Source organism: Podarcis vaucheri, assembly GCF_965113315.1.
Source record: "Podarcis vaucheri genome assembly, chromosome: 16".
Classification (NCBI taxonomy): domain Eukaryota; kingdom Metazoa; phylum Chordata; class Lepidosauria; order Squamata; family Lacertidae; genus Podarcis; species Podarcis vaucheri.
In genome coordinates this window covers 17569460-17585287 of record NC_138754.1, presented here as the reverse complement: position 1 = coordinate 17585287, position 15828 = coordinate 17569460, and the positions used below count along the sequence as shown (strand labels likewise).

The 15828-nt window shown below is 47.3% G+C and overlaps 1 protein-coding gene across 12 annotated transcripts in view; it reads left to right on the top strand.

Moving 5' to 3' along the window:
• PC (pyruvate carboxylase) overlaps positions 1-15828 on the top strand; it is a 256716-nt gene that overhangs the window by 230855 nt on the left and 10033 nt on the right. For all 12 annotated transcript variants that reach the window (XM_082203891.1, XM_082203884.1, XM_082203887.1 and 9 more), the window contains 3 exons: positions 5072-5216; positions 5685-5774; positions 14449-14670. In XM_082203891.1, the coding sequence (XP_082060017.1) occupies positions 5072-5216; positions 5685-5774; positions 14449-14670 (457 nt within the window). The remainder of the gene's footprint in view (positions 1-5071; positions 5217-5684; positions 5775-14448; positions 14671-15828) is intronic.

Sequence of the window (15828 nt, the reverse complement as noted above, 5' to 3'; positions counted from 1 at the left end):
CCTCTGATGAGAGACCTCAGGTTGAGCCCTGACAACTCCTGGATTCTTAGGGGAAAGGAGGGCGGAATCTGAGGGAGTGTTGACTACTGGTTAAGGTAGATAAATCCAAAAATTCCAGGGTTTTTCAATCTTTGCTTCAGCCTTCCCCAATTGGGTGCCTTGGTCCTCAATTCCCAGCAGCCCCAGCCAGCACAACCCTCATTTTAATTGAGCTGTGAGTTAAGGGCATTTGTCTGTATTTCAGCCTCTCTTTATCCTGCATTGCTGTGTCCAGGAAGAAAAACATTGACATTGGGCTTTAATCACCATTACCCGCTTGTTGTCGCCTCCAGTATTTATTTTACTGCATTTATATCTTTTCCTCCAAGGAACTCCATAGTGTACATGGTTCTCCCCTTTGTCATTTATTCCCCACAACAATCCAGTTAGGTAGGTTAGGCTGAGAGGCAGCAGCTGAGCTCAGGGTCGCCCAGTGAGCTTCATGGCTGAGTGGTGGATTTGAACCCTGGTCTCCGATGACCTTGTTGGCAGTTGTGCAGTTGCAACTCCATTTTGACATAATTTTGACAGGCTGGTTTTTATTTTTATTTCCCCCAAAATTTTCTTTCAACCATGTTACAGCTCATAAATCCTCATTTGTTTGTGCAGATCTGCTTCCTCTTTTATGAATCTATCGATCTGGTCTTCTTTTTCTTCTGTTCCGTTGTTTGTATTGCTGAAAAAACGTTTCGTGCGAATCAATAGCGTTCAGGTTTTGAAGAAAGAAGGCTGTCTAATTGCAAGTGGCAGCTTCTCCCTCCCTTTTTGAATTATAAACACCCTCACACTTCTTTTCAAGACCTCAAAAGGCATCTGTGCTTGGATTGTGGGAGAGGAGGGGAGGGAAATTTAAATAAAATGGATTATTAACTGAGTAACTGGCCAAAACCCAGATCCATCAGCTAAAAATCATTTTGTTGATTGACCACCTTGGAGAAAAGTCTGCTGGTGAGGGAGAGAACAGAGACCTTTGTTAATCCCCAGAGAGAGCCGTAGGATGCAAAGAATTGAGCAGAGATGCTTAAGAACTGAAGCTCTCCAGGAATCTCTAGCAATGCGGACAGTTTCTGATCAGATAATAAGGAATAAGTGCTGCCCCCTTCTGGAAAAGGCTGTCCATACTGCAAAAAGAATATTTGTGTGTGTGTGTGTGTGTGTGTGTGTGTGTGTATCCCATCATTTCATTTCTGCAGACTTTCCTGCTTTTTCTTCCAATGATCTCAGATGTCAATGGGAATTCCGCCAAGTTTCTAGGATATCCCTGCTTTTAGGAACTGCAGGCATCCATCAGATGCAATCAGATACGCATCAGATCCAACATACCCGCATCTGAACTCAAGCATGCAAGATTCCTCTGGTGTGCGTGCGTGCGTGTGTGCTTAAATCTATGGATTGCCCTTTGAATTAAAATCAATTGTTATGTAGTCAGAAGTATCCAATTCCCACTCACACACTCTGTGCCAATTAACCAAGGAGCAGAAATATAGCTGCACTGGTTGCCATTCCAATATTTTATTCCTCCTCATCTGCAAAGCATAAAGCTTTTAAGTTATTTTGCTTATTCCATTTATAATTTGAATTGTAAGGCTCGCAGTTCTCAGAGCTGTTTCAGAGATAACTTTTCTCTGCGATGCCCCCTCGCATTTGGAATGACACCCCACCACCGGAACACGTCTCCTCACAACACTGATGTCTTTCTGGCCACATTTGTAGGATTTTAATTCTGATTAGCCCAAAAACGAATAAGTAACGCTCTCAAGGGATTATGCAGTGCTAAACCTTTTATAGGCTTTTCCCATCAATTCATCATGTCCAAAGTGAAATGCAATGGAAGCCATTTTTAAAACCATCTAAAACGCAACAATAAAATATTATAATGAATGCCGTATGCTTTATTACAGTAAATGCAGTATGACTTCATTTATTTATATGTATGCTGTCATCTGCCTCCTTGGGACACAGGCCAGAAGACACGTCTCCCCTGCCTGTTGTTTGTCTCCCAAATCTAGTATATTGTGCTGATATAGGGAGGCTCCATTTAACTCCAGTGGCTGATAGTCATTCATAGAGCTACCTTCTGTGCAATTAGAGCAGCAGAAGAGGGCAATGGGGTCCTGATTGCATTTAAGAATCTGTGGGTCAGGAGGTTGGTTGTAGGGAGTTATAGCTCCTGGATGTGAGATATTCAAGAAATTTGGGGGAGGTCCACACACACACTTGAAACATGTAAGAATGAATTCTTAGCTTGAAGAATTTTAGCATAAAATTTTCCACTCCGTTCCATCTTCTACCCTCCGCCAAGGCACAATTGTTTGAGGCTTTGCTTGATCTTTTCCAGACACACTTTTCTCGTCTGTACTGTAAATGGCATCATTTTATAAGATTTCCCCTTGCCTATTCAGTGTATGGACAGTTATGAAGTGCCAACTCCAGCTTCTAAGAGATTTATAAGCTAGGAATGGTTAAGTTCTGTCTCTTCTAAGCTAGTGACAAGGAATAATGCGCATATCCATAGCTCCTTTCGGCACAGTCTGTGTGAGTTAGCGTCTGAGAAGGAGGTAGTAGGCAGTCTGATCTTGGGGTGGGTAGCACTCCTTCTGAAGCAGCTATTGCCAACTTGGTGCCCTCCAGATGTTTTGCACCACAACCCCCATCAGCCATGGCTTCAGCCCTGGTGTAACACAGTCACACCAGCTCACATTTGATACCAGTAGGACCAATTGCTGTTTAGGGCCTGTCTCCAAGGGCTGCCACATATAGCAAGGCAGAGGGGGAGGGAGCGGCATCAACTCCTCTACAGCTGTTCTTTTGGAGGACAGAGCTGTCTGCCCCTCCTAAGCCAGCCTGCTGCCCTCCTGAGAATTGGAGGGACAAACAGTCCCATCGCCTATGTTAAAAAAAGATTTAACTGTTTCTGTACATCAAAATTTGAGGGGGGGAGCAGGTTCATGGTTTGGGGGTGCCAGTAGATGCAGCGCTTACTTTAGGTGCCCAAGTGGCATCTGGGCACAAAGGTTTTCTCCTTCTTTCTTAACACCAGAACTCTTAGAAGCTGTTGGAAGATTCAGGACAGATCAAAGAAAGGATTTCTTCATGAAGCGCATAGCTGAACTATGGAACTCCATCCCACAGGAAGCAATAATGGCCACCAATCTATATGGCTGTAAAAGGGGATTGGACAAATTAATAGAGAAGAAAGCTGTCAGTGGCTACTAGAAACAATGGCTGTGTTCTGCATCCATGCTCAGAGACTGTAAATGCTTCTGAATACCAGTTGCTGGAAGCCACAGGAGGAGGGAGGGCTCTTGTTCTCAGGCCCTCGGGCATCTGGTTGGTCACTGTGAGAACAGGATGCAGGACTAGATGGGCAATTGGCCTGAGGCTTTTCTCATGCTCTTATGCCTTTCGTCCTTTTGTTGCAGCTCCCACTAGACTGAGATAGCCCATCCACCGTTTTTTTAATGCTATAATCACATCCAAGTTTGACAAGTGTCATGTGTTGTACGTGGGGCTGCAGGGGAGCGGGTGGCGCTGTGGTCTAAACCACTGATCCTCTTGGGATTGCCAATCAGAAGGTCAGCGGTTCGAATCCGTGCAACAGGATAAGCTCCCACTGCTCTGTCCCAGCTCCTGCCAACCTAGCAGTTTGAAAGCACGCCAGTGCAAGTAGATAAATAGGTACCACTGCAGTGGGAAGGTAAACGGCATTTCCGTGCGCTCTGGCACTTGTCACAGTGTCCCGTTGTGCCAGAAGCGGTTCAGTCATGTTGGTCACATGACCTGGAAAGCTGACTGTGAACAAACACCGGTTCCCTCAGGCTGAAAAGCGAGATAAGCATCACAACCCCATAGTCGCCTTTTTTTTTTTTTTAACCACATGGAAGGCTTCTGAGAAACTTCAGCTGTGGGCAAAAGACCACTGCAAGGTTGCGCAAGCCCCAGAGGACACTCCTCACCAGTTGAAACAGCTGTACTGACACACCATTGGTTTGCAAGCCTATTTTAAACTGATGGCTTTCAGGCCATTGTTTGCATGGGACCCCGATGCCTGAAGGACTGGTGAGCTTTCTGGGGCATTGCAGGCTGCATCAGGTGCCTTCAAAGGGGAGGCAGAAGAGATGGAGGGTTCAGTGTTGTTGTGCCTTCTGCAGAGACACCTTCGCTGCTAAACTTGAAATGCCAGGGCATTCAACTTCCTTTTTTAAAAAAAATCTGCCAAAGATTTTTTTATCTGCCAATAACTTTTGCCTGCATTGTTTTATTGTTCCATCTGGCGTTACATTTCTGACTTCACTGGCGTTGCTGCTGTTGTTTCTGACCTGCTGTTACACAATTGAAATGTGCCATGAGTCTGACTTGCAGTGAATCTGACCAGACAGAGGTTGACAAAGATGCCTCCTACTTCTCTGCTGCTGTGGCATCGCCAAATTGCCATCCAGCAGAGCTTTTCTGGGTGATAATTGGGCTATTACAAGTTCCTAGAATGGTTACATTAGATCCCCCCTTGGGAGACCCACATAATAAATTTGCAAGGCTATTTAGTTAGTTAGTTACACTTATTTGTTGGTTTCATATTGTAATTTTGTGTTGTGTAAATCACTTTGTTCACACCTTTGCAGACTTGAAGGTCAGCTAAGAAATATTTTAAATAATAATGGGAGGAGGCCAAAGCTGGTCTCTCAGCTGGTCCAATGGTGTGACCCTGCTTCCCTTCCTCCCTCTGCTACAGCCCAATGGAATGACCAGCGGTTGTCAGGTGACAGCTGAAGGGGGAGGAGCCTGATGGAAGTGGGGGTTTTTTCTCCAGCTGAGCCAATGGACTGGCCCTGCTTCCTTTCTCTTCCTCCCTCGGCTGTAGCCTGACACGATGGCTGCTGCCAGGTGACAGCTGGTGGAGGAACGGCAGTTGTTGCACAGATCTGGAAAGCTTAATGCTGACTGATAGTAGTGTCTAACCTGCCCGCCCCCCCCAAAAAAAAAACCCCTGATGTGTGCCTCTTAGACCTCCCTCTCATCTCCCTTTTCCTTTCAGACCAACATCCCTTTCCTACAGAATGTGCTTGGCAATGACCAGTTTCTCCGTGGCACCGTGGACACCCAGTTCATCGATGAGAACCCCGACCTTTTCAATTTGCGACCTGGCCAGAATCGAGCCCAGAAACTGCTCCACTACCTGGGTATGTGGGGGTGGGAGAAGGAGGCAAGTGGAGGACCTCATCATGTGGGAGCTCAATTCCAATTTTATCCAGGAGGAGAGTGAAATCAGGTTGGCATAGTCTGAATCACCTCATGGTTAATTCTTGGAAAGGGAGATGGACACTCGCACTAACAGGAAACAATAACCTCTGACCTGGAAGCACTTCTGTGGCATTTGATAAGAGGCTGTGATGAGGGGAGGGCTCTCTGTGGGTGCTTAGAGGCACGCTGTCCTCCCTTGCTTCACACATTCCAAGGGTTTCAGGATAGTTTCTGGAGCTGAACCAGCCTTTACCTTGTCCTGTGGCTTAAAGATAAAATAACTGAGCATATAGAAGAACAAGCTACACTGAAGCAGAGCCAGCATGGCTTCTGCAGGATGTTGCTGTGAGCAGTTTCTGCCAGTCCCTGTCTTTATCTTAAAGTCTAACACAGCTTTTTCTTCCCAGGCCATGTCATGGTGAACGGACCCATCACACCCATCCCAGTGAATGCCAGGCCTTCGCCTATTGACCCAGTTATCCCTTCTGTTCCTCTGGGTGAGTTTGGGGATCTGACGGGAAGAGGCAGGCAGGCAGTGTGCCACCCCTAAAATAAGAGGCTAGACCTTTGGAACACTTTCTTCTCATCAATTTCCAGACGTACAAGGAATTTTTTTCACCCTCTGACCTCTTCCCCTATTGGGGAGTGTGCAGCATCTGAGAATCATGTTACCGTAGTTTTTCCCTGTGTGTATTTCAGATGCCAGACCCAGTCTTGCTTTCCATACAGGTGAAATAGCCCCATAGGCAACAATCTTCACCGGCTTCATTCTTCCCATGTGGAAAATCAAATTGCACAGTAATTTCTGTATCATAGTCCTGGGACCCTCTTTCTCCTCTGTCCCACCCCACTCCCACCCCCACAATTTTCCAGCTATACGCTCTTCCTATTTAAAAGAGGGCATCTCAGAGAACCCTGCAGGCAGAGACAAATTGAAATTTGACGTTTGGTTGGTACCAATCTAGGTGAGCACAGTGTAGGAGGAACGAGAGGCAGCTAGCCTAGATTGGAAAGCTTGCAATTTAATCCTCATACAGAGCTCTACAAACCTTCAGATGTGTCCAAATGCAACCGCTTTGTCTGAGAGCATAAAAAGAGGCTGTGGGATCAGGGCATCCTGTTCTCACAGTGACCAACCAGATGACTATGGGGATCCCAAAAGCAGATCTCGAGCACAAGAGCCCTCTCCCCTCCTGCGGTTTCCAGCAATGGATAGATTTCCTCTAAAGGAAAAACAAGCCAGTCAGAATGGGAAGCCCCTCGTGGCTGCTTTACAGTTAACCCATATAAACATCCAATGGGGGAACTCCTCCCCACGCATTGTCACTTCCAGTCCATAATTGAGTTAGGCCAGGTCTGGTTCCAAAAAGGTACACTGGGAAGAAAGGGGCCCAAGACCTCCCTCCCATGGAAAAAGACCAGGCTCCCATTATTCAGATCCCTTATGAGGCACAGAGGTGGAAGAAAAGAGAAACGTGGTAGTTCATTCAGTTAGTAAAGCCAGAGGTGAATTGGAAGTGAACTAGATAGAAGGTCAACAGAAGTCAGAGGCCATAAGAACATGAGAAGAGCCTGTTGGATCAGGCCAATGCCTCATCCAGTCCAGCATCCTGTTCTCACATGGGCGCATTATGGGAAACCTACAAGCAGGGCCTCAGCACTCTCACCTCTGGTGGCTTCCAGCAGATGGTAGCCATTGATAGCCCCCTCCTCCATGAATTAGTCCAGCCCTCTTTTAAAGCCATCCAACTTGGTGGCCATCACTGCCTCCTGTGGGAGAGAGTTCCATAGTTAACAATGTGCTGCTTGAAGAAGTCATTTTTTAAAAAATCTGCCCCGAATCATCCAGCACTGGATGTCCATGAGTTTGAGAGAGAAAGAAATTTCTCTATCCGCTTTCTTCATGCCATGCCTAATTAGTAAAACTCCTATCTCATTATCTCTTACTTGCCTTTAAGCTACAAAGTCCCAAAAATGACAACCTTTCCTTATAGACAAGTTGCTCCATCCCCCTGATCATTTTGGTTGCCCTTTTCTGAAGCTTTTCTAACGTTTTCTGTCTTTTTTTAAAAAAAAGAAGTTTAAAAGCCACTGCCGTGGGGCAGGATACTGGCTTTGGGCCAGGGTGCTGTGGGAAAGCCTGTTTCACCCCTCTGACATTACCTCCCCAGGACTGCTCTTAGTGATCCTGGAGAGATGGGGAGACAAAAATACTTGCATTGTCTCTTTATCATTCAGTGAGGCTGTTAGCCACTTGGAGAGTATTGAGAGTGATCTGGATCAGGAAATGGCCCAATTTGGTCGTGATGGGGTGGAGTGGTTCTAACCCAGAATAAAAAGACATGATGGCTATGCTCTGCCTCCATAGTTGGAGGGTGTAAATGACTATGAATACCAGTTGCTGGAAACTGCAGAAGAGGGGGGCGTTTGAGTCCTTCTTGCCAGTTTCCTACAGGCTTCTGGTTGGCCATTGTGAGAACAGGATCCTGGACCAGGTGGGCCTTTGCCTGATCCAGGGAATCCTCCACAGTGGAAATCATTGCTTCCTGGAGCGAAAAGTGCTGGGTTCCCAGGACCAAATGTCCCAGCCTGCATCTCACAGCAAGAACTGGGGTTGCTGCGAGTGGGGGGGGGGCGGAATTCTCTGTCCATTTTGTTCACTTCACTCTGCTCTCTCTGGCTGAGGTGGGAGACAAATTGCTGCTCTGACTGATGGCATCCCTGATGGTAGGATTCCTGGGAGGGAGTTGGCACCCGTGACTGGGCTTTTTTGAGGTGGGTGGAAGTGGGGGATACACCATCCTCCTGACAAATCTGGGCCAGATGCCTATGGATCTCAGCCCCTTCCACCGCATAGCCAAGGGCTTTAGCGCAACATTTGCCAAGGCATCAGAACGGATCTAAAGGGTAAGGCGTTGGGTGGCTGTTGGGGGCCATCTGGAAAATGTGTCATGAACGGGGGCAGGGGGAGAAGCAGAGGCGGCATGTGCCACAAGACATGATGCATAATTTAAGGCTCTTCTGTCTCTTGGAGTTGCACCAGGGCCCATGAGCTGGATGCATTTCAGAGAAGGCTGCACACAAGCTTTCCCTTTCCAAGGCCTTGCGATTTGGAGTCTTGGTGGCCTGCAGTACAGGCAACTCCCCATTTATGCGCGTTCAAGGCACACACGAGCACAACCGCGTGAATCGCCATGAACTCGGAAGTGGTACAAAACGAAGCAAAAATGGCCCTAAAAAAGCACAAAAATGGCATTGTAAACAGTGCCTAGCAATCCCGTGAGCCTTTGCAAGTGCAATCCTAGGAGCCCTTGCACCAACCTGGCATAAGAAAATAAGAAATGCCTTATACTGAATCAGACCATTGGTCCATCTAGCTTAGTATTGTGTACGCGGCTTTAAATACCAGGATTGGGAACATGCTGAAGCCGGAATAAGTGGTCACAGTTCCTTCATGGAGGTTTCATAATCCATCAGCCAGCGCTTCTCTGATGGTTTGAACTTGCCCCTCACCACAGAGGGACAAATCTGTCAATTTTGGTTCCTCCCACTTTCAAATTTTCCTGTTCAGTTTTCCACATCTTTGCATCAGTTTGCAGCATCCGTGTAGCATAGTGGTTAGATCAGGTGTCAGCAAATTTACCGCGCCTCGGGCCGGTGTCTCCAGCATCGATTGCATGGTGGGCCGGAAGGCGGGGAGCACATGCCCATTCGTGTGCACACACGCTATTTCTGGCGCACTTCCGGGTCAGAGGAGCACCGGAAATAGCTTGTCTGCATGTGCACAGGCCTCCTTCTGGTGCTCTTCTAACCCAGAAGTGGGCAGCCTCGCAGCGCAGCGCCGGTAAGAGCGGGCAGTGGCAGCGGGGGTCACCATAGGCCAGATAAACAAGTCCCTCAGGGCTTAGTTTGGGGGCCCCTGGGTTAGATTGTCAGACAAGGACCTGGAAAAGACCAGGGTTCAAATTCCCGCTTGGCTGTGAAGCTCACTGGATAAGCTTGGGCCAGTCACCTGCCTGCCTGACAGGGTTGTTGTGAGGATTAAATGAGGACAGGGAAAATCACCACCTTGAGCTCCTAGGAGAAAAAGGTAGGCTACAAATTATTATCATTATCATTATCATTAACGTAAGAGCCTGTCCATGAGTCCTAGAAAAAGTTTTCTCTATCCACTTTCTCCATGCCAGGCATCATTTTATAAGCTTCAATCATGTTGCCTCTTACTCGCCTGTTCTTTCAACTAAAAATTATCATCATCACCACATGAAAATGTGTCAGCATTTTCCTGTGCGTTCCCCCTAACACCCACACCTTTGCAAGCAATTTCCCCTAATATAATGCATTTTTATGATACTTTCACTAATACTTGCATTTTATGTGCACACTTTCCCTTGCTATGAATCCAGCATTGGGAACATTAAAAGAGGAACGAAAGGAGGACTCCTCAACCTCTAGTTTAAAGCTCCATGCAGGGAAGGAACACCAGAGCACAGCAGCAAGAGCTCTTTGGAATTCCTTCTGGCCAAATCAGGTTGGGATGATGGGCTGAGGGGTCCAAGGAGGGACTAGTGCCAGTGAGTGACCAAGCCACCGACCGCTGGATCCCACCCCCTCGTTGGAACTCCATGTCCTTCTACCCCTCAAGCTCCACGTGGTCCAGTTAGTGTTTGAGACAAACAAAGCCCCATGCGCAGCGGTCCACAAGTGGTGACAATCAGCTGGTCATTGGGTCTTGGGAAGCCCTTCTCAAGACCCAGCAAGCAGCAGACCATTGGTGCTTTGCAGGCTGTCCTTCTCCCCACCTGGATCGGTTTCAAGCGATGCAGGCAAAAAACAATCAGCTGGCATCATGTGACGTGAATAACAGGTGGCCAGCCCCGCCCACCTGTCAAACCTGGACTGCAGTGAGGGAGATAATGGTCAGGACCACTGTCCAGATCCAGTTCACCACCCCTCAACTAAGTCATACTCAGAGCAGACACACTGAAATCAAGTCCATTGATTTCAACAGGTCCCCGCGGAGTATGACTGACATTAGATATCGCTCAGTGTCCTTTTTCTATTTTACAACAAAATGGTGCTTATCATTCCCAGACAAAGGTGTTTTAAGTGTTGGGACAGCAGAAGCAAATCCCAATCCACTCCTGTAATCGCCACAGTGCTATGATTGAGTGAGTTTTGGAATGCAAAACTACACATGCTCGGAGTTGACAAACTTTGGGCGTCTATGTGTGTGTGTTCATTTGTGTGTTTTGCCCAATTATTAGAGATGTAACAGCACTTGTAAAGCATGGTGGTGGTGGAAGAGAGAAGGCAAATATTAACTGTGTGCTCCACAGCTGAAGTAATAGATGTGGCTGTCTTTATATAAAAAAATGTTTTTGGGAGGGATACGTAAGATTATGGACCTGAAGGTCTAAAATTACCAAGCAGCTTCTGTGAACTGGAATAGTACCTGGTGATGTGCTGTTCCATCCCACGCCCAGAGAAAAGCCTGCATTCTAAATGAATTATGCAGATGAAGCTAATTTGCATCGATGTGCATAATTCTGTTTAACCATGGAGTAAGGAGCGCCTGGCACCCTCTGCTTGAGTGGTTGGATCCTGTTTATTATCCGCAGATAGAAAATGCTAATACTTCACATTATATAGCAATTTCAGAGTATTCAGGGCATTTTGCATACCTTAACACAGTCGTCCTGAAAGCTACTAGGTCAGTGTATTGTAGATAAGGGTTCTAAGCCAGGGAGAGCCTAATGACATCTAGGGTGCTTCTATTTGGGTGTTTATTGTAGCATGGGTGATAATAAGATGAAGGACCCTTTTTGCATCCAAAAGCCAGACTGTTTTTACATTCCAAGGAAAATCTGATATTTATTTATTTTTATTTAAAAAACCCACACACATACACTATTGCCTATGACCCATTTACAATCCTAGAATCATAGAACTGCAAAGTTGGAAGGGACCCTGAGGATTATCTAGTCCAGCCCACTGCAATACTACTGGATTGCAGCATTAAACCCCCAGACTGGAAACACCCCCGGCGAGTTCATGGCAGAGGTGAGACAACCTGACCAGGGCAGAGCAGCGTGATACAAGGAAACTGGGGAATTTCTCCTTCACCTACTTTGCAATGCCAAAGGTGTATTCCCAAATACAGTTGTACCTTAGAAGTTGAACAAAATCTATTCCGGAAGTCCATTCGACTTCCAAAACATTTGGAAACCAAGGTGCGGCTTCCGATCGGCTGCAGGAAGCTCCTGCAGCCAATTGGAAGCCGCGTTGGACGTTCGGGTTCCAAAGAACGTTCGCAAACTGAAACAATCACTTCCAGGTTTGCGGCGTTTAGGAACCAAAACGTTTGACTCGCAAGGCAGTCGGGAGCTAAGGTATGACCGTAGTCACACCCGTAACTATTCCACTTGTGTTTTGAGGGGTGTGTTATCTTGTCTCCCAAGTGGTAAGAGACTCCAGGGGTGCCAGCACGGGCCCACAGTTCAATTTCTTTGGAATGAGGCTTTCACCTGGCCTACTGTATAGAATCACCTCTGCAGCCCCAGCTGCTTTTGCCTCTGGCTCTGCCCACCACCTGCATGTGGCCCTCAGAAGGCTGTGCAAAAGATCAAGCCGCGCTCAGGCTGAAAGAGGTTTCCCTCCTGTGGATTGTGGCTTCACTCAGTTCATTACATTTAACTGAGCAGCTCTCAAGCGCTGGCAATGACCGGGTGGTTATTTCATTCATGGTCAGCAGAGGGAGCTGTCACCATCAATGCAGGGAACTTGTAGGGCAAAGGTGTGGAGTGGGCTGGTTTGGGCTATTTCCTGGGTGTTGTGTGTCTTTGCCTGCTCATTCCTCTAATTTATTCCATGCTGGGGATTAATAGGAGATGAAAATAACAAAATTAAAATGATAATCGGAAATTAAAGGGCCAATCATAGAATCATAGCATTGTAGAGTTGGAAGGGACCTGAAGTTCACCTCCATAGCACAACACCATTTTACAAATCTGTGGCCCACCTGTGTTTAGAATATTGTACTCTGTCCAATTCTGGTCACCTCACCTCAAAAAAGTTATTGTAGAGTTGGGAAAGGATCAGAAAAGAGCAAGCAGAATGATCAAGGGAGTGGAACAACTCCCCTATCACAGAATCCTAGAGTTGGAAGGGACCACAAGGATTATCTATTATGGAAGGCTGTAGCATTTGGTACTTCTTATTCTAGGAAGGAGGCAAGGAAGAGCTGACATGATCAATGGAGAAAGTGGACAGAAAATTTTTTTTTCTCATAGCAGTGGAACTTGTGGGCATCCATGTTAGGAGAATCAGGACAGATAAAGGAAAGGGCTTCTTCAGTCTGCACAGAGTTTCACTATGGAACTCCCTGCCACAGGAGGCAGCGATGGCCACCAACCTGGATGGCTTTAAAAAGAGGATTGCACAAATTCATGGAGGAGAGGGCTGTCAAAGGCACAGACACAGTGCTATGCTCTGCCTCTACAGCTTGAGGCCGCAATGCGTCCAAATACCATTTGCTGGAAACTACAGGAGAAAGCTCTTGTCCTGTTCGCGGGTCAGCCACTGTGAGAACAGGATGCTGGACTAGATGGGTCATGGGCCTCAAACAGCAGGGCTTTTCTGATGTTCTTAGATCTATGCCCAGGGCTAGAGGAGAGGCGGCTTTTTCTCCTCCACCTGACTTAATCCACGCAATGCAGGCTGGTTCCCCCTTTTGCTGAAATGCAACGCAAACAACAACCCCCTGTGAAAATCTGCGGGTGGGAGAGGAAGAGAGAATCTGCTTGTTTCTCGTTAACGCCTGCTAAATATTTGATGGGTCTAACGAGCCGGCGTGGAAATCTTCATAAGTGCGCAGGGTGGCGGGGAGGGAGCGGGGGTGGGGGGCAGGCAGATATAATAGCCGCCTGATTTACAAGCCTCCCTGCTTTTTTATGATTGATACGTGAGGTTCAGTTTAATTATATTGGATTCCAGCCTTGTATCATTATTACAGCAGTTTATTTTCTTTGTCAGCGGCTAATCCCCAACCTAAGCCAAGCATTAAGAGAATGAAATAAGGCTGTTTAAATCTTATTAAATTTCCCCCGAGCCAATAGTTAAATCCTTGGCGTGTGTATGTGTGTGTCTTAGAGGAGATGCTGCAGATCCCGGAAGAGGTAGCCCTCGCCGCTTCTGTAAGTGGGACGCACACACAGCCCACAGCCCACCTGTTAGCTAATGGGGCATTGCATAGGCAAGCCTTCCCCAACCTGGTGCCCTTCAGATGTTTCGGATCAAATGTCCCATTAGTCCCAGCCAGCATAGGTAGGTCCAACACCAGCGAGAGGCAGTGCGGTGTAGTGGTTAGTGTGTCAAACTGTGGAACTCCTTCCCACAGAAGACAGTGGGGGCCGCCAGCCTGGATGGCTTTAAAAGAGGAAGGGACAAATTCACAGAGGAGGGTAAGGTGGGTCAATAATGCCCACGATGACAGTTGGAGGTAGAAATGCTTCTGAATACCAGTTGCTGGAAGCCACGGGGGGTGGGGGGTTGCTCTCGCACTCAGGTCCTGCTTGTCGGCTTCCAGTTTAGACACCTCGTTGGCCCCTGTGAGAACAGAATCTAGGACTAGATATGCCATTGGTCTAATCCACCAATCTCATCTTACGTTCTTTCGTGGAGAGCATTCGAGGCCTTCACAGCCACACTGCAACCACATTTGCTGCCTTGAGTTTCTGTGAGGGAAAAGTAAGTACCGTAAGTGGGGCAGGAGTGTTTTAGCTTCTTCTGCCCTCCCCTCCCAATTAGTGAGGGAGTTTCCTGGAACTGGGGAGATTTTCAATCTCCAGGAAAATCTCTGTCTGTCCCTCTCTTTCTCTCTCTCTCTTTCTCTCTCTCTCTCTCTCAAACACACACACACACACACACACACAGAGAGAGAGAGAGAGAGAGAGAGAGAGAGTCTACACAATTAAAAGGCTTCCCCCCCCAATACCAGTTCAAGATGGCCATGCTGCTGGGACGGATGGGAATTGGAATCCAAACTAAGTGGAGGGCACTGGGTTGGGAAAATCTCTTCCCAACAGTGGCCAGTCGAGCTATTTCCACAAAGTCCTCTGATTCCGTTTTTCCCCTGTGTTCACCCCTCCACTCCCTGTCTTTCCATAACAGGTCAGCCCCCCACCGGTTTCCGAGACGTCCTTCTCCGTGAAGGCCCTTCCGGGTTTGCCAAGGCCATTCGCCAACACCGGGGCTTGCTCCTGATGGACACCACCTTCAGGGATGCTCACCAGTCGCTTCTGGCCACCCGAGTCCGCACCCATGACTTGAAGAAGATCTCACCCTTCGTGGCGCACAACTTCAGCAACCTCTTTAGCATGGAGAACTGGGGAGGTGAGAGGTCTCCTGGGCCAGCTAGAGGGGGCTGCCAATGGCTGCTGAGCCACAACAGCTGTGCTTCCCCCCAGAGTCAGACGCAGGATGGCTCTGAATGCTAGTTGCTGGGATTCACAGATAGGGAGAGCCATGCTCTCGCACTCGGGTCCTGCATGCGGGCTTCCCATTGGGGCATCTGGTTGGCTGCTGTGGGATCAGGATGCCAGACGATATGGGCCTTTGGCCTGATCCAGCAGCCAGGCTTTTCCTATATTCTTCGGGCGAATGCTACCCTCAGCAGCAGGCAATTCCAGATCGTCTTCGGTTATTTAGTATTAAGGGAGCCACACTGGGCACATGCTCTTCCATCTCTACTGTTTAAAAAAAATTTATTTTTATTGATTTAAACATGAACTTGCACTGCAATAACACACAAGAACAAACAAAAAAACACAAAGCGAAAGAAGAGAACTGAATGAGAACTAAAGTGAAACATGAACACACTCAAATTTGGCTTGTTTCATTTGCATTCCCTGGGAAAAAATGTTATTATGACAAGTGTTGGAGGTAGTAACATTTTGAAAACAATTTATTTTGCTTATAAATATCAGGACATCGTCCTCAAGGTCACATGATGTTCTTACATAAAGCTAAGAAATCCAAATTGTGGCATATTTCACAGGAGGCCTTTGAACACTTCATCATTAGTACATGAATTTTTACCGCACAGCTGAAAATAAATCTTGATTTGTGTGTCCTCTGGTATGCCTTAATTTTTGAGTTCAGTACATTCTCATGTCTGTTCTCTTCCTAATTATTACCATTTTGTAGAAGCTGAGCCCTTGAGGCTTTCCAAATGAGCCTGGGGAGGAAGAGGGTTCAAATCTTGAGCCCCCAATTAAAAGCTCCTCCAGACATGGCTACCAGACACAATGGTTGTGTTCCACCTCCACAGCCAGAGGCATCAATGCTTCCAAATACAATTTACTGGAAACCCCAGGAAGGGAGAATTGCTCATATGCCAGGGTTCTGTTTTCTGGCTTCCCAGAAGAGGCAACTGGTTGGCCACTGTGAGAATAGGATGTTGGATTGCATGGGCCATTGGCTAGCCCTTCTTATGTTCTTGCAACATTGCACTGATGCTCTCCTCCCTCTGCCTCCTCCCCCTGTCTACCA